Here is a 19,930-nt window from a genome sequence, read left to right on the forward strand (position 1 = left end):
GGAAGCCACTATCGCGAGATCAGTCGTTGAAATCCGTGTAATAAATCGCGCCAATATCGATGGATTAATTTATCATCGGTCCGCGCCTCAGGGTGATTTATTTCCAGCGGTAACGTCATCGATACCGATGCATTAATAACGCTGCAACTTTCTTGATACCCCACTCGACACGAGGAAGGGGAAATAATCGTAGCGCCACAGACTATTAAAGTCAAGGACCATTAGGTGATTATGCGATCTTCGTCATTGAATTATCGACACCGATGCGCGACGATTAGCTAAGGAAGCAATAACCGTTGGATTTGATATTCGCCGTGGGACTTTCCGCGATCACGGAATAGCCATTTCCAAATCGTTGCACCTGCCTTCTTGAATCATTGCCGAATCATTCAGTTCGTTCCTGGCTATTGACAGACCCTCGAGGACCAAAGGAGCCTCGAACGCGTTCCCGTCATTCGACCTAATGTGTGCACAGGATTTCGACCGTCCCACAGGTTCTCTTTTCCGGAGCTACTTGAAAATTCATTATGGTTCGACGGTTGGGAAATTTTCTCGGAACTTTCACTGCTGAACGAACCAATTCAGAATCGGGGATCTTTGTGTAGCTACGCTTCGTTCGATTGTGGCATTACCTTTTTCTAGTTTCCGGAATTATTGCTTTACTTCTAGTGGAGTCTTCTTCGGAATACTTTAACGTAGAGATCTTCCAATATTTCCTGTTTTCTATAAAACTTAAATCGTATTCTGGAATAATTTGAGTTCTTGATCGTGATACTTTTCATGTACTTCTGACTATCGATGTGCTAATTCGGAAAATGTGTATATTAGAAGTTCCTTTGCGTTCAAGTGAATTTCAAAATACACATTCTCCGGATGAACTAGGTCGTATACATTTACAAATCTTTCGAATTCGTTGATTAATGTTTTTTTTCTTGACCAAGAAAAATGTTTAACACGGACAATAACAACATAATCACAGATAAATAGACCAAAAAGGAAATTTTAGTTTCCTTCGAAAAGTAAAAAATATCAACGTACATAAATATTAATTGAAGTGATAACTTACTTTAATCAAAATATTATACTATATTTTAGACTTACTTACGAATGTTAAGGCTTGTTCCATTCTAAAATGAGCTCCAATAATTCCATATAATAATATACAATCCTACTAAATGTAATACATACTTTGTTTTCTTCTATTATAAATTTAATCCCGAACTGTTCTCTTTGGATACAAAATAATTCGTCAACTACTTCAAGTTATTTTAACTTCCATAAAGACCATTAAATTGAACAACTTCGAAATATACATCAATTTTAATAATATCGATTAAGTTTTTTGAAAATGTATGACGATATTCTAAGTTTATTTGAAACAGGAAAGTTCACGTAAACGCAAACTAATGTATTCCAGTTTGTGTAATAATATATTACATAAAACGATTCACGACAAAAATGCTATTTTAAATATTCTCAGCCACGTCGTGTTAACGGTTCTCGACAGACATTGTCAATTATCGCGATGAAGCTAAAACAAAGGTCAACTGTAGTCTTTTATAATTTCAAGAAATTGATTATTCCGCGCTGAAAAATAACTTTAACAGCAGCCCCGAAGTGGTTCAATTCTAAAAGACACTGCTGGAAAAATTCAAAGAAACGTAATCAAAAAACGAAAATGTTTATCGATCCAGTAGACGAGACGAGTAATCAAGGCACACGATCCCTAACTCGACGTTGAAGTTCTTCGAGCATGAATTCCGGCAGGAGCAAACACAAACCGTAGCTCCGAAGCGTTCGCAGGTTTTCCGTAAACGCCACACGAATGTTTCTCCTAAATCGACACACCTGCCTTCTGGAATGCCTGATGGTTTCGGTGGAGCGAGTCGGTCGGTTGCTCGAATCCTGCAGGACGAAAACATCCCCTTCCTGGAAATGGGCATCCTCTCCCTGTGTACACAGGATTTGACTTTTCCAGCCGCCGTTTCTTTTCCTTAAGTACGCGAGAACCGCAAGAATAACGATCAATATTTACGAAGTACTCTCGTCTCCATGACTCGTGGTATTTGTACAACCTACCGATGGAAGTGCCTCTTCACCTCTTTATCTGCTGTGCATATCCGTTTGATATCTTCATCTCGTCGAATTCACCGCTTCCCTGCACGATTGCACGCTATCGGCCGCCCAGACGAAAAAGGAGAAGAGAAGTAACGAGGAAGAAAGTACCCGAGAAGCCAAGATGTGTAACAAACGGATCGTAGGTCAACGATCAGGGCCTCGATCGGGTTTGTTTGAGGACGATTTAGAGATCCTGCGGTATAGAGCGTGACTCGACTTTATTAAGGCCAGCCGACAACCCTTAAAGCTCGATCTCTTCTTTCCAGCGCCTTCGTTTCTCCTACATGGCTCATATTTGTTATTTGCTTCGTTTCTGAAAGACATTCATGACATCTCCGTGTAATTTAGCGAAGAATCGAGGGGACAGTTGGCTTTTCCGCTAAAAATAAGCATTTTAGAGGCATTTATTTCAAGTAGAAGGCAGAAGTGATCCATCAGAGGTTTTACTATTCGTTTACCGGGTTTTTATAATATAGAAAATATTTGAATATATTTGTACAGAGTGTCGGTGGTATTACTAATTGAAAAAAAAACAGAACTTCCATGGTTGGAAAACTTTTCCAGGAAACGATATCTCCGCTCCAAATTGAGCTAGCTCGAAGAATTAAAGTTTTTTGTAACCGTCAAATGGCTCTTTGACACAAAATAGTATAATGTGAGAATGTTTAAAGTTGATAAAACGATAACGTTTTATTGAACTAAGTAATTTTCATAAGCATAACAAAACCTGATAGAGATCAAGGAATAATTTCAATTTCTGATGAAGACATTATGTAAAGAAAGGTTGTTTTACTAGAAAAGGTCGCTTTTCCTTTATTATTGTTATATGGGCGCAAAGAGCTAAATTTGAAAATCCTGTAAAGTTGTATATACATATGTATATATAAGAAAAATTATTTAAATCTTAAAATTCCTGGTGTATTACTTTAGAGTTTTAAACAATAAGTAGTCGCCCTGGTACAATTTAGGAATCATTATTCTTTATAATATTCGTATGAACATATATACATAAAAAAAAAAATGCAAAATACTCCACAATACCATTTTTACAAACACATGAAAAACAAATCACCATTATTACATTAGCATAAGCTACATAAGTACAATGAAAAATTATATCAATTGCATCTAATTTATAAAAATATTTATAGCACACGCAAAACGAAATGATTTATGTTCGGTCAGTTCTTTATCTATATTTTTGATTATTGGGTTAGCTTGTGTTTCGATAATAGCAACAAAATTGAAGGTAACTCTCCCTTACTGCATGTAGATATCATCGTTAATGGCGATCTCGAAAACACTATTGTCCCTCTCAACCGCGGTAGAAACTCACCGACGTGCCTTAACAATCTGTAAATCTGACAGTGACTGGCTGTTCACACTATCAAGCAAGAACTGATACGGGCCGTCGGAACATTCTCTCGGAGAATGGCAACCGGCGACAAACGGAACCGTGACGGACACCATGAATACTTCCATGCAAAACTCATTGAAGAATGCTTCGACGGCCAAACATAGAGAATCAATCTTCTATCGTCCAACGATCGTTTTATCGGCAGCAAAAGCCTCTCAACAGCTAACGAGACACGGTTGCCTCACTAACGAGTGGAAGCTGTGCTTTAAATCTTCAATTACTAGAACGTGTAACCAATCGAATCGATAACGAACATTAAAACAAGAGGAAAAATTGGAGTGTCAAAAAAAAAAATTATTAACAACATTCTTTGCAGTATGAAACTCATTTACGTAATATAGAATTTATTTAACATTCTGTTAGTATTCAAACAATATTTAAAAAACGTTTGTTTAATTTATTATAGTTTTTGGCTTGCAAATGATTATCCACTAATGTTAATTCTGTATTATCTTTATTCTAAATGTAAGCATTGCTTGATTTAGGCTGGTTAATTGGTTTCTTTATCTTTTTATGCGTAGAATAAAATGAGAAATATTTTTTTGAACGAACGAATCAAAATTCAACTGTTCGACTAAATGTTACAAGCAAATCGCGGTTCGAATCTTGAATTACATTTACTAGAACAAAGTATCAGATATTGCCACGTGGTTTATGAATGTAGTTTGTAAAAAACAAAGAATTTAAATAAATCTGTTATTTACTTTTACTATTTGGCGTGTAAATCAACGTCAGAGATCATTCGCATAAGTGTTCGTGATTCTCTTCTTTCTAAATTATTTCATAGTAATAACTGCGTTTATCGATTAAACAAACGTTTTATCATTTCGTTTTGTACACGTGATATTAATTGAAAATCTGAAGAATTGATCTGAAATAATCAAGTTATCATTTCATAATTATAATATATGAAAAAAAAACTTTTTTCATGTTTACAATTGAAGACCTCTTATGCGAGAGACTATAAGTCCCAAAAATGAAATAATTGAAAATCTATCAGTGGCAGATAAAATACTTCAGCACTTAGTCTTTCCCAAGAAAAGTCAGTTTAATTGAATTGGTGTTTGGAAAGAGGACCCATGTTACAAATTTTCGAAATTTGGGTTTTTTATTGGGAAAAGGTTTATGTCAAAAAATTGAAAAGTACCTATTAGTGCCTTTGAACACTACTAAATGTTGATAGCAGTCCGCGAAAAGATATAAATTCATGTTTTAGAAATGGAAGGACCTACAGTGGGTGTAGAAAGTATTCGTACACCGATCAATTTCCCAAAAAACTTTTTTGTGTGAAATTGTAGTTTGTTCGCTTCTTTTTTTATAATCAATGATATTTTACATATTCTCGGAAGTCTCTAAGATAGATATGGTCCAAACAACATTTACTAGTTAATGTAATTTGTGAAATTAACAAAAAAATGCGAAAAGTGGGTAAAAGTATAAAAGCAATAAGTATTTGTACGATTCTTATGACGAACCATCTACAGTAGAGTTTGTAAAGTACTCTTAAAAAAGGTTCTAATAGAGGAATGGCAAAAGATCCAACTTCGAATAACTAATAATTTAGTTAATTTAATGCTTAGAAGAGTTACAATAATTATAAAATCAAAAGGAAATCCCACAAAGGAAGTATTATATACTTATAAAGTAATATAAATTTCTTTTTTTTTTTTTGGTCAAGTTTTAAAAGTTAAACAGTTGTGCGAATACTTATTGCTTCAATATTTCTATCGATTTATTGTTTTTTTCTTGTTAATTTCTCAACTTAGATAAATAGCTACATTTTTTTGTACTGTATCTATTCTAGAGATTTCCGAGAATATGTAGAATGTCATTGTTTATAAAAAATAAGTTAATAAATTACAATTTTTCATAGTTCTTTTGGAAATTGATCGGTGTACGAAAACTTTCTACACCCACTGTATGTAAAAATAATACAAAAGTACAGAGTAAGGTAATACGTAAAATTAGAAGAAGAGCCTATGTTGCACTAGGTGCTCAGGACATCGCTACTCAATGACACTAATAGTTATTCGTTAATTCTGTAAAATTATAAATTTGTAACATAGCCCCTTCTTTTAGATACCCATTCAATTATAGTTTCCTAAAGAAAGCCTTCTACATAACTTGATATATAGAGTTTGCAAATAAACCACATCTCCGCTAAACATAAATCTACATATTCTATATTCTAATTCTTGAACAAATCCGTATACATTCATTTGATTCGTTATTCTAACAAAATTTCGCCCGTTCCTGACTGAAATGCAGAGTATCGCTGGAATCGGGCGTGTTCCCCGTACTCTATTAACGATTCATCGACTTTCTAGTGGGAGGATGCAATGTCCCAGCGCCGTGGCCCGATAGAATTTTAAGCGTTACATTAGTCGGACTAATGACCGACATGACTGTTCGTGGGTAGATACCGGTTCTTTGAGATCCGAGAGAGTTGAGGAGCATGCCCTCGAGAAGATCGTCGCAGACGAGCGAGCAATACGGAGAACGACTACCGTCGCCGCGAAGAGGGCGCCACGTACTTGGTCGCATTCGCAAGCTCGATCTCTGTGTTCTATTCGCCTCTCTGATTTTCTACGTGTGCTCACGGATTTTCGAGGAAACGTCTTCCTACACTTTATTCGTTCAACAGTCCTAAAAAACCTTTGACTCGTAAAACCAGCAACGGAATGAAAGAAATATGGACAAATGGAATAGGTGCAGCGACTTACAAACATCGCGATCTGCTAAAAAAAAAAGCAAATTTCTGTGATCTAAATAAGAAAAGAAACTAGCTTTCAGATAACAATTGAGTAGATCCTAATAAGTGTACAAATATTGAAGCATGGAAAATGAAATTCATAAAGAATTTATTTTTATTTTTACTCCTGCTGGCGTTGTCTGCAATGGATCTATGCAAATACAGATTATTTCGCGAATTAGTATTTGCAGACAATTTTATTGCAGTAAATACTGCTCTAAAAATTATAAACGCGATATAAAAGAAAAATTTCTATTCTGTTTACATGGAATCATGTAAAGTAGTCTATGTATTTTATTATACATTCCGATCTTTCATCAATACTACACATTAATCTAATTGAAAGCTAATAAATATAATTTAGAGATCGGTCTAAAAAAACCTCAGAAGTGAAATTCGATAGAAATGTTTCTCGGGATGTTATCCACACTTTTTCGTATTAAAAGTTTCCGTCTGTGTCTTCTTTAACTTGCCAGACCTCCTATTTTGTAAAACGCTAATATTGGCAGATTAACACATGGGACAGGATATGCGACGGAACAAGGTTTGGTCCATCACGTATATTTATAGGGCCGGGATCAAACGGGTGTTTGATGGAAGCTGAAACTCTTCGAAGTGTTACAGAGCGAGGGCAAATAGAGAAATAGAAACCTGGAGGGCGCGTGCCGAAAGTGAAACAGGAAACGAGATCCAGCGGTGATCGTAAGTCAAGAAAGCACTCTCGCTCTCTTAAAAGCCTAATGCCACGGGAAAAGAAAACTACGAGGGGGGCTAATTCGTAGCTAGGCTAGGATCTCGAGGCGAATCGTGATCCGGACGGGCCTCTGTCGTGGTTATGCGCGCCATGAGCCGTATGGAAATTTTCAGCGACAGTAATGAGGCTTAAGGGGCGGTTGTGTAATCAGTGTGCTCCAACTCGATGGAAACAATGTTCCACGGGGCCGGTGTTCGCGCTCTGAAAATTAAATTCCACGCGAGTTTCGCAATTTCAGCGGGTCCGTGGTCACGGAACCATTTATCACGCCGCCCGTTTGCTTTTGTTAATGAGTGTCAAACTGTCTTTTCCGACGCTGGCAATGCGTGAAACGTCTTGATTAAATGAAAACAGGGGACCACCGTATCGCGGTTTTGTCACTTAATTCGATCGTCGTCGCGTTTAAAGTTAAGCAAAGATTAGAGAAAAATATTACAAATTCTATTTTAGGTAATTGGCGTTGTACAATTGAAGTAAAATAATATTTTAAACAGAAAGCGGAATTTCTGCAAATAAACTATTTTTAAGTCACGAGAATATAACGTTTAAAATTGTGGAACAACCTTAAAAACTGAAACTTATCTATGAAGCTAAATTCAAATTATGTTCGAACGACAGTAGGTACATTTCTCGTCAATATCAATGAAATACATTAATTACCTACGAAATTATTGATAATGAAATCTTGAAACTAAACTAAATTTTGAAATCTTGAAACTAAACTAAATTTTTATTTTTAGGTTTTTTATGAATTTTAATTTTTGATTATTGATATTTTCATAGTTTTGTATCTATATTATTTATTATTATAATATGATTGGGGATCATATCAATTTTCTTTTGAAATATGATTCTTTTTAACAAGGATTTATACTTCTCTTGAAAAGGATTAAACAATCGACCAAAATATCGAGATAAATGAAATGTTTCACGTACAACTACAGTTTGACCACAACATTCAGGTGATCAAATTACTAGAATATACGAAGCAAACAATACAACACTTCTATCATTTAACGTGAAATAAAAATTCCTTAATTTAAGTCACTTGTGACACAGTTCTCAATTGCTATTATTTGTTTACAAAATAGAACAAAATAAAATTTTCTTCGAGAGTAAGTAAAACCCAGTCTACTCTTCAAACTCGTAGGCACTAAAACGGTTAATGGAGGATCAAAAACAATCGATCAATTTCGCAACTTTCGATTCGTTTCACTCACAGGCGATGTCAAGGGAATCGTAAATATTTAAAACGCGGTATTAAACGGAGAGTGCATTGAACGATAACTGAGATATTTAACTAAGAAATTACGTATCTTGTCCAGGCTGGATAATTATACGAGTTCTTTTTAATCGTGTTCAATCGACTTTGAAAACTTGCCACGACCAAATTAACGCCTAATGAATAAAGTTCTCATTGATATATAATTCCCTCGCGAAAATTACTCCAAAAGAATAAAAAAACAAAAAGAAATCCAAACTCAGCTGAAATTTACGGCTGCCGTCGCTCTTGGATAAGATAAACGATGTTTATCGAACTATACAAATTATTCTCTATCCATAATATCTGTGATCGTAGATCGTCGAACAATGTTTTCTACACGCGATTCCGTTTGGAAAAATCTGCATATTTGGATTAGTGCCACTATAAAAAAAATGAACAAAATATAAAAATTAAATGACACGTAGTCAAAATCTAACAATCGACAAATATGACGCTTTGAAATTCGATGCAAAATTAGTTTCTTTCGAATAATGTCTATATTCCTTCAGAATCCAAATTAGGTTTTTGGAGCAAAATCATACCACGAGTCTACTATTAGCGCTTAACTAAATGTTTTATACGGGTGGAAAGTGGATTTATATAACAACCACTGTCAAATGGGTTTTTTTTAGAGAGATGAATTATTTAAAAAAATAAATACCATGTGTTACGCGATGTATTCATTTTGAAAACTTACAAAACATACAAAACAATTTCGTGTTTCAGAAATTATCCGATCCTTTTGTAACTTATTATGTAATTTGCTTCTTTCTACATATAGTTAATTTTTTGTCTACAAATTAATTTCTTCCCTTCCCACTTTTTCTTGTGTTACTACGTTCACACAATTGTGCTTCTGTTTTAAAATTTAAGGTTTATATTTGTACACATATAAGTAAAGAGTGTTATGTAGTCTGATCGAAACATGTTAATAAAGACGACAAAAGTATTCTAGCTTAATTTATCAAAAAAAGAGGAAACCACACGTATCACATATCAAACGAAATTCTAAGAGCAAACATATTAATTACAATGCATTAACAATTCCCGACAAACAGAAGTTTTAGTTTAGACAGAAGCGAATGAAGTTGATTTAAAAATGTCTTAAGTTTCAATTGGCACCATTTACAATTTGGATCAAGGAAAATCGTAACATTTCACGTAAATATAACTCCCAATTCGTATCCAAATACGTGAAATAATACACTTTTTCACAAATATTATATATTCGACAGCACTTGTATTCGCAGACAAGATTTCTCGATAACGAAGTTGAAGAACCATCAAAATCTCGATAAAGTTATGTAACTTGTAAAACTTCATCGAAGCTAAAGAACTTTTCTTCAAGATCAAACGTCGGCATTGCCATTGCAATCTCACACAGTCGATAGAAGACATAATACCGAATGCACTTTTGTAATTTTGATAAAGTACCGTAAATATATATTTTCTACTTGCGTTCTGAATCGAAAAATATAAAGTTAGTTTCGCTAATGAAAAAGCTCGCGTACCACTGATTTATACAATCTTCGACTCTGCCACTAGATTCGAGAATCCTAAAATATTCACTATCCAAAACTTAAAGAAAAATGTACCGTCCCCTGTTCTACGTCGCACACCCGATGATTCCCCGCGAACTAAACTCGTCGAATCACTGGTAGAAAAATTTCCTATTCTCCGTTGACTCAGAAATAAAACTCTCAACGTAACGAAAACTGCACGTTCCAGCGACTGGGAAAAGGGACGTCGGAGGTATATTCGCGGCGCGACAATTCCACGGGGAAAAGACACGATCTCGGTGGTGGCACTTGTCTCGTATCGGCACACTCTCAAGCAGGCCTCGATCCTCCGACGGGAGAGAACACGAGCTAAGGGAGATCCACTCGGAAACTCGCGTCTCGCGAGCAGGCGGCGTAATACCGCGTAGTCGGCGAGCGCACCGAGACACGTCGGCCAGCGCCGCGGAGGGAACGAGGGTCCTCGTAGTTCGTGAGTTCCCGGCACCGCTCGGCATTCCCCGCCACCCCCGTTCGACGCTCGAGACTGCCGACGCGAGACGAACAGCCGCGACAGCGCGCTCGGCCGACAGACGCGTCCGCGACACCGACTGGAAAGGAGGTTCTGTTCATTCTGCGTTCATGGGACTCGTCTCGACGTAGCTCCCGCACGATCTATCCGCTTACGCTCGTCTACGGAACAACGCGCGCCGACACGCTCCGTCGGGACGGGTGCAACGAGCGTTTTTCTGATCATTTTCAGATCATTCTAAAACATCCACCGATTAATTCCGTGCTCCGTTTTCACGCGAAGAGCGTCGCTCCGGTTGGCTACGCGACCCGTGCGAATCGCAAGTGCGTGAGAAAGTAATACCGGGGGTGTGCTTCAGGCGAGAAGGATACGTGCTACGTTTCTTGTGCTCTACGTGGGATCCCTGTGCGAAGGATTTTTTCCTCCTGGATTTTTCATGTTCTTCGTGCTCTCGGGTGTTCACCTGGATACCTGATCTGGTGCGCACACACGACGTGCTTTTTTTTTGTTTAAATATTTTTTGAAGATCGTTAGTGAAAAACGTTGGAGTGAGTTTATCGTTTCTGGGTTTCGCGTCGATCCGCCGTGACGATCTTTCGTGAGATGATCGGCGAGTTTACGGTCGGTTGGTGGTTCGCGTGATACCGTCGGATAACTTTCTTGACCCTGAATCGGAGTGCCGGAGCGTCGATCACGGAACCTACGGAGCATCATATCTTCGATGCGTCGCGAGTCTACCGGACCGTCTAGGAAGCTTCTTTCGTCGACGGCTCGTCGTTTGGATTGGATTACGGCAACTTTGGACCAATGAGAGGGCTGACAAGGCTCGCTCCAGGTGAGAGAAACACGGGGTGGACCCATGGAACGCGTACCTCGCTGGACACCGTTGCAACCAGCCGAACACCGGAACGACTCGATTGGTTCTAATCGCGCGCCGATCGCGAGAAATTCCATCAGTGAATTCCGCGATTCGTGAACACACTGTGCACGACCCTTCGCTCGAAGACTCGGCCAGTTTGGATATAACGCTCGGCGTTCCTGGAAATGCTTCGAGGATAAACACCCTTTGGCGAGGAAGGAAAGGATACAACACGGTGCTCGACTCGCGAGAAATAGAAAATCAACGCGAGTAGGAGAACCGTTATAATCGAGGAAAGTGAAGTGTGGATGTGGTGTCCGTGCAACCGTGGTGGAACGTGGTTGTGGACGACGACAACAAAAGTGCGATTGTTGTTGTTCTTTTTGTTATTGTTGTCGTCGTTGTTGTTTGTTATTGAGTCTCGGTGAGCGTGGTGACGGTGGTTTTGGTCCGTTGTCCACGTTATTACGATGGTTTCCTCGTCCTTTGTGACTTTGGTGTTCCTCGTCTGCCTGCAAACGGTTCTACTCTCCACTGTGAGCAACTGCGCGAAGACGATCAGCATGTACTGGAACACCACCAACTCCATGTAAGTGTCGCGAGTTTTATTGCTTCCTTTTTTCCACTCTCGATCGACGGTTTTCCTGGCAGCGGGTGGGAAAACCGACGCCACGTGGCCGGCGCGCCGCGACCTGTGATTTTCGTCTACCGTTCGGCGACGTCGAGCCCGACGCTGGATCGTTAGCACGTGTGTCAAACCAGAAGATTAGGCGGAAGTTCCATTCGAACAAAAATTTCGTTACTTGTTCGATAAAAATCAGTATTAGGTTGTCCCAAAAGTTTCTTTTGCTTTATTAATAAGTAATACATGCACAATATTTTATGTTTTATGTTACGTTACTGAATTCTGCACGGTTCATTTTGCTCCATTACTGTTACTGTTACAACATCAACATCTATGAAATTAAATTGTCTATTTATATAAACACGACTACATAAAATAATTGAGTGCAACTCGCGAAAGAAACTTTCGGGACAACCTAATAGAATGAAACGTTGGATCGAAAGATTGATTGTTTAAGATTCTGTGAATAAGATCTAGTGTCCAGTGTTAAATGTAACGCTTTTGGATCCAGCGTTACATTTAGCTTGTTTTTGTGCAAAATCAGTGATCATTGCGCCGAAAGTGGATTTTTCGTGAATAAAATTCGTTCAACTACAAATATAACTTCATTTGGATAGGTAAAAATTGATTTTATTTTGTTTACTTCTCGACACTGGTAAAAAATTATATCAAAAGTGCAGTAAATGTGTTATTTGTTCATAAAGAGAAGCAATTATTACTTTTGTTAGAAATCTGTATCGATAATAATAGAATCTCTTAGTATTCTCAAATCTAATACGAATCGCCGCAAGTGTTAGTTCTTGCTCCCAGTGGCTAAATTACCTACAACTTCTTTCGGACACAACCGTTTATCGGCTGTATGTAGCAAAGAAAAGAAATTGTCAATCACGTTTGACATCGCTCTTCAAAAAGTAAACCTATTGCTTTAGAAACAGTTGTTTTTTCGAAATTAATTCATCTATATAAAGCTTATCTGTTTAATCAAATTCTAGTGAAACAATGTGAATTGGTATTTTTCAAGTTAAACAACTGAGAGCTTACACAAACAACTGTTCGGTTGGGTAGACGTAGCAGATAAATGGCTAGCCAATGTTTCTATTAGACATGTATTACCAAAATAAAGGTTTGCCCATGTGCCAAAGCGTTTTGAAGTCGTCGCCCGGGGAATCGATTTCTCACGGCGTCGTCGCTTTTGAGTAACGGTCCGCCTCCGTCCATATTCGGCGGAGCTTTTATCGCGTCGCCCCGCGGTATCGCGTCTGCCAAAATTACAGGGTGCATCGCGACGTCGCACTCGCTATAATACTCTCGCGAATGCCGAGATCGTTTCGTCGCCGCCGTCCAAATCGTCGACGATAAAAGGGAACAAACGGCTACTTCCAGCGGTCGGTGGTACGGGAAATTGCTCGCAAGATACGAACGATCAATTTCCTGTCGGATATGTTCAAGTTCGTCTAACTGGTTGCAACGTTCTTCGCGTGTATCAGTCGCCTTGTCTTCCTCCGTTAATGAGACCAATGTCGTTAGAATTCCAACTGGTATATACTTGTTTATTAAATGACGAAAAAGTGGGAAAAGTGTTGGTGAATGCCAAGAAAGTAAATACCTACGATCGCAAAGAGCAAATATGAAAACAAGAAGTTATTACATAGTTCGCGTTCAGAAGTATGACTATGGAGGGATTCTTCATGGGCATTATTCGTTTTTGTCCTTAAGTCAGTATAAGAGATAGTGTACGAAGAGTATAGGGATAGTGTACTCTCTTTGGGAAACTAGAAATACTTCAAAACGATTTGATAATATAGACGCAAATTAAAATACACGATAAGAAGATTGGTTGGTAATAGAACGAATAAATTCTTATATTTCCGAATATAAACAAAATCTTATTTGCTAATCTAGAAAAGTATAGAATAAATTGGTAAATTGTAAAAAGTAAAATATAATAAACTCATAAAAAATGTTGCAAGAATAATGTTGACGAAGGACAAGATATCAATCAAAATAATTTGGGAAGAATAGAACATCGAGTAGCGATAAAACTTCTTGTTAGGAATATGTAATGTTATTTGGACACTAGAGTAACCATACAAACATACTTTATAAGGCTACTGACGTTTCGTCGTATCAGATGTTTACTTCTCTTCGGAACATTATTAAGATCATAATACTCGAAACTAGGAACAATGTAGGAAAGTTTACATTCTGTGAATCGAGGATGAATAATTTCATTAAAAAAAAAAAAAAAAAAAAACCCTAAGCATTATTTAAACATCTAACGGTAGTTAGTATCTCATTTTAGTGTATTATTACTTGTATAATCCAAATAATTAAAATAATGTAATTATAGAACTGTGAAAGTGTGTGAAGTTTTCGTGCAAACAAGTGTTAAATGTTCGTGAACGTTGGCTTAAAAAATTTCACGCGACGCGAGTTTCGTCAGCAACGCCATCGTTTCGCGCGATACGTGTAAATCTGCACGCGTAACAAGGCTCGTTACTTTATCACGGAAAAAAATCTATAAGTGATCTCGTTGCTTCCTGCCCAGACAGCGAACGAAATCGCTGGCGCATGGCAAACCGAAGCGCGGCAGACTCGATTCACCACACCGCCAATTAAATCCGCATTATGTGGTTAATCTAATTTGTCACGGCATTTTTCTGCTCTTTCGAGTCACTGGATTCACGTACGAATTGGTAGCAAAAAGTTACACTCGTCACGACACCTGAAGTTCGAGTATAAAACCGAGTCGGTTGAACTTCGCGTTGAAATCGCCGAGATTCGGACGTGAATGCCAATCAAATGTAATTTATGATCGTGTATGGTTTCTCTTGATACATTATGCATGCTCCCCTTTACTTCAGTTCTTGAGATTATTATAAACGTATGATAGACTTCCATACATTTTTGGTTACATACTTTTAATATATTGTATTCGACACGAAAATGTCGTGTATGTTTACTTTTACAATTTATATTAATATTTAGACAGTTTTTCCCTTATACTTGTTAACATTGTTTTGACAGTTGTACATATAATTTGCAGACGTTTATTTTACCTGAAGAGACATTAGTGAGTTTAGATACAAATTTATACGTTATATTTGATATTTGACGTCGTGTATTCGGATTTTTTTTGTGTATGAAATGCTAAACGAGCCACTGAAATGAATAAGTTTATTTTCGTACAGTTGAAGAATGGTTTTTACGGCTAATTGTAAGTAAAATACATTAATATAAACTTTAATATGCTCGCCTTGTGTGTACACCTTGTAAAAGTTATTTGATAACATCGAACAACTAGAGACACTCCTACCTTGAAATAAGGCCGAATGTATTAGATTAGACGTTGAAATCACCGTGAATCGTGTAACAGTTCTCTCTGAGCTCGAGCTACGAATATCTCGCAACATCACTTCTTTCTTTTGCTTATATGTGGCTCGTTGGTCGAGCAATTTCTTTTGCTCGTTACGTAGCAATTTGCGTAGTACGCGATACTTTTTACCATCGCCCGATGGACGTGTCAATCTATGTTACAACGTCGCGACTCGCATCAACGTTTTAATCGCCCTTATACCCTTTTTCGAGCGTGAAAAACCTGCTTGGCGTATAATTTTCTCCGTCGTTTGAAACTTGTCAATCATTTTCTCAATAATCGCTCACGGTATCCTCTGACTAATTCGATTCGACAAGGATCGCTAGTAAAACGTGAAATTCTTCCGAAATACCAGGCGAATCTACAAAAATTGCGAGAGTGTCAAATATAAATACTTCAAAACGAGCACATCGAACTCATTTTGACATGAGAACAAATTTATACGGTCTTGAAAGTTATAATCTGTTAATATATGTTACTGTATTATCGAATTAAACTAATATGCACAACTCGCTATAAATGTGAAGTTTTTTATTCACTTTAAGACATTTTTTTTCTATTAAAAGTTTTGAAATAACCGTCTAATACTTTCATTATAAACGTTCTGAAATAACTCATTAAATTAAGGCACACATATAAAGTGAAATTTAAAAACGCGAAGAGATCTTAAATATTGGTAAAAAGTTCCACAATTTGTTGCCGTACATGATAGACTGTCCGAAACGATGGCACGTTATATTCAGGTTCCCCTGTCCGAATGTATGCGTGCGTGGATCGCGCACAACGAAATCCGGCACCCTATTCTCCTCTCGTATAAGGTCCCGACGCCGACGTCCGGCTGACTTTGACGATCAGTTTGAAGTCGCGCATGCATTACTTATCAGCAGGACGAGGTGGCCAGGTTCGGCGTGTGCGTGCCACGTATGTGTGAGAATCCATTTCGCGAAGGAGAAGGACGTTGTCAGACTGTCTTCTTCGTGGGACGTACGGAGAGCAGTAAAAAACACGTCCCGTGCAGAAAAAAGTCGAAAAGGAAGTAACGCGTATAGCGAACAAAAAAAGGCGAAACTGAAAGAAAAGACCGAGTACGAGAACCCATGCTCTCGGAGACTGTAAATCTTGCCTGCTTATTGGGAAATCGCAATTCGCTTTATGAAAGGGGCATAAGAAAAATGGAAAAAATTGAGTGAACAGGACAGAGAGAGAAAGACGAGGAAAGTCATGAGCAAAGCATGAAAACCAGTGGCTCTTTGATTATCGTAAATCTGTTTCCATGGAGTGCATACATACATACGCGGAAGGCGTATTGTTCTCCCGAGCTAAAAAGCGGTTACTGACGTTTACTGCCTCGTTGTGTTTTCAACGGGGAGAGTCTTTTTACACGGCGAAATGTATTAAAAACGATTGCTTTGGTTACTTGGACGTGTCGTACAGACTGAAGTGATGTAACAGTCATGGAAAATATTGTATATCTTTGAAAGAAAAGAAAGTCGTTGGTCTTGACTCGTTTTGTTAATTTCTATTTCTATAAAAAACGCAAAAGCAAAAGATAGTCCGAAATATGTTTATTGCGAAGTAAGATGTTGAAAGCGATACGAGGGTGCACTATGTCTTGGAAACTTAACGTTCTTTTAAGTCATATGCCAAAATCGATACCTACAAATACCTATGCATACTCGAAATCAAGAAATTGTACTAGGGTAGAGTAATAAATCATTTGTAAGTTTATCTATACAGAGCTGTCGCTAATTTCAAAGTTTACGGTTCGACCAATGATGCACAATTGATTAGTCATTTCGCGAGGTAACTCGTAAAATGTTGATTTTGAGGAATAGCCATACTTTTACGCGAAATAACGACGGAGAAAACGCAGTCGCAGCGTCAGAAACTGTAGCGCCGCTGGAGACTTCGATGCCTGACAGGAGATCTGCCGCGGCAGATTATTGAACTCTCTCGACCACGGCTAGACGATTCTATCGGGTTCAGAAAGGCATGGAACGGTCCATGCAATAAGTATACATATTTCTATTTAGTTATCGGTACACTCACGTTATCGTGCGTTTCATATTCTACTTGTTTTCGCGCACGTGTAACACGCCCTATCGTATTTTTGACCAGTCGGCGTCGTTAATTCTTGCTCGAATAGGACGTGCTGACAAAGTGTTAAATTATTCTAATATTTCACGATAACAGTGCTGATATTATCGATATTTCAAAGATGATTACGCGTGTTCGTATCGACTGAGATATTTATGAAACGAGTTTCCATGGTAAAATATGTTTCGCGGTGCTTTCGACCAGCGAGGACCAACTGTTGTTGCTAATAGGGGAAATAAAATTAAGTAATATTCTCTGTAGGTCTGAATAATGTATTATAATTTAAAATAGTGTCAAATTTATTTAAGATATACATATATTATTAGAAAAGCAATGGCGTTCCAAGTTTTTATTTCATCTTTACCAAATATTTCGACTGTTAGATTTTCTCGTGGCCTTTAAATGTAAGAAAATATTTAGTTTAATAATACAATATTCCAACGATATTAAACATTTTATGATTGAGAATGGCCAAAGATTCTCGTGGTATAAACGTGATGATCAAATAGTAATGTTATACCAAGCATCAATGAGAATTATTATAAAAGTGTGTGAAATCTGACAATGATTCTCATGTTCAAGCTGTCTTATATTTGACCTTAACGAAGATGCAACAAATAGAATAGTAGTATTTAAACTTTCATTTTCACAACTGGTCTCTGATTTCGTATTTATCTTCACTAAAATCTTAATTGTAAAAGTATTTACCTACCTAAATACCGTCGAAAATGAAAAGAATACATTACCCTAAAATGTGTAGACTAGGACTTACATTTTTTAAAAATGTTATTGTATCGTCAGATGTCAATTTTATAATCACGATAGATATAGCTCTATTCTATTCATACATTCTGAATTTTTTTCTTAACTTGCTAGATTTTACGCATTAATTGCTTTGACATTCATTTCGTTTCGGCAAAAAGATTTTTTCATTTCTTGCAGTTTCGTCCAAATACGCGTATATTTAACAACGTACGTACACGTCGAACGCAGAATTATTGTACGGATTACCGCCCATAGCGTGAAAATTACGCATCAGTCGGTTCGATGGACGTTCGACAGGAAAAAAAACTTGTTACTTTTTCTGGGAGAATACGTTCCTACAAAAAACATACTTTTGAGTAGCTACATGGGACGTTCGTTCGCTCGTTATTCTTTCCTGGTGTAATATTTCGTCACGTGTCGAAAAACAGCGGCCAATGAGAACTAGTCGGCGTTTTACGAGCTACCTTCTGGGAAGTTGGAAAGCCAGCGTCGTGAAACCTTTGCAACTGTTATTTTAACGTGAACCCAATTATTCCGCGCAACGAGTCACGTACACTAGCAAGCATGAGTAAACTTAACGAATGACAAGTTGTGGATGCAGCAAACAGTGGACACGTTTTGACAGAGTTCTCGATACCGTACATACAACCTTGGATCAGCGATGGACAAAATTATGTTCGAATAACAAATAAAAAATAAAGTCGATTTTGACATCTGTTAATTCAGAAACTAAATTAAAAACGCAAGTAGTCGGCATAAACATTACTGTTCAATATAGTAAATGTATAGTAAATAATACTTTCAGTTCGTTTAATGAGATAGGCAAAGAATGTAAATTTTCAACACATGTTCTATTGAAAAACTATACGGATAAGTCTTTATTCGTTTAATGTAAAATATTATTTCATTTCATGATTGAAATTTTACTTTTTATCGAATACATAATACGCTGTCAAAAGCACACGCGAATAAATTACTAAATGCGGTAAAATGATGGTTTTAGCAAGTCGAGTGTTAATGATACGTGGTCCGAAATTAAACCACACCGAAAGTCTTAATTTCCGTTGATCTAGATTTCGTAAACCGTTACACTTTAACACGGCCTCGGTACCGTTATTAAATTGCTGGTGTACATGCCGACAAAACTCGTTTTTGAAAACCACCGGAGATTCCTATTATGTATCTTCTCGGTAACTCTGTTTCGTGGCGCTTTATAGCTCCGAGTATTAAGGCAACATCGATCTGCAGCAGCCACAGACCAGTGGTTTCCTCGAGGAAACTAGTACCTTGAGTATCCGAAGATTGAGAATTCGCTACCCGATTCATGGAAATAATCGTTGGTCAGTACCTAGTCTGCTACCGTGTCGAATCATGTGAAAACAAAAAAAAAACTTCTGTCACGACGCCGACATGACGTGAAGAGCGAGATATCACATGAAAACTGTAACCATGATTTGGAATGTGGAAAAAGTCTAGTCATTTCTTTATTAACATCTACCTAAAGTTTTGATATTTTCATTATTAGTATCTACACACAGTGCTTGACCTCAAAAGTTGAATGTTTACGGAAGATTTGTACATATTTCTTATGTAATCGTTGTTGAACATGAAATGTAATTAATTCTTTTTCCTGAAACTGTCTCCGCTTGAAAATATAAAGAATCAAGAACCAATCAATATATCATGAATCGATCAATATTGTTTCGACCTTTTGATCGTATAACTTCGATCCTCTTCGGAAGTATATTTGAATTAAGAATTCCACCTGCTTTCGAATAGTGAGGTTTTATTTTTTGGTGTAAATGTCAAAAATTTAAAAATTCGTAATAAACTATGTTTAAGGTGTAAAACCATTAAAGAAACAAGCTTAAACGA

General features: G+C 37.3%; 1 protein-coding gene across 1 annotated transcript in view; it reads left to right on the forward strand.

The window, feature by feature from the left end:
- The first annotated feature begins 8,005 nt into the window (after positions 1-8,005).
- Positions 8,006-19,930, forward strand: part of LOC128891246 (ephrin-B2-like) — a 102,934-nt gene continuing 91,009 nt past the window's right edge. The window contains exon 1 of the mRNA XM_054150634.1: positions 8,006-11,781. Coding sequence (XP_054006609.1) covers positions 11,663-11,781 — 119 coding nt within the window. The 5' untranslated portion in view covers positions 8,006-11,662. The remainder of the gene's footprint in view (positions 11,782-19,930) is intronic.

This window comes from Hylaeus anthracinus, unplaced genomic scaffold (assembly GCF_026225885.1).
Source record: "Hylaeus anthracinus isolate JK02 unplaced genomic scaffold, UHH_iyHylAnth1.0_haploid 12001, whole genome shotgun sequence".
Lineage (NCBI taxonomy): Eukaryota > Metazoa > Arthropoda > Insecta > Hymenoptera > Colletidae > Hylaeus > Hylaeus anthracinus.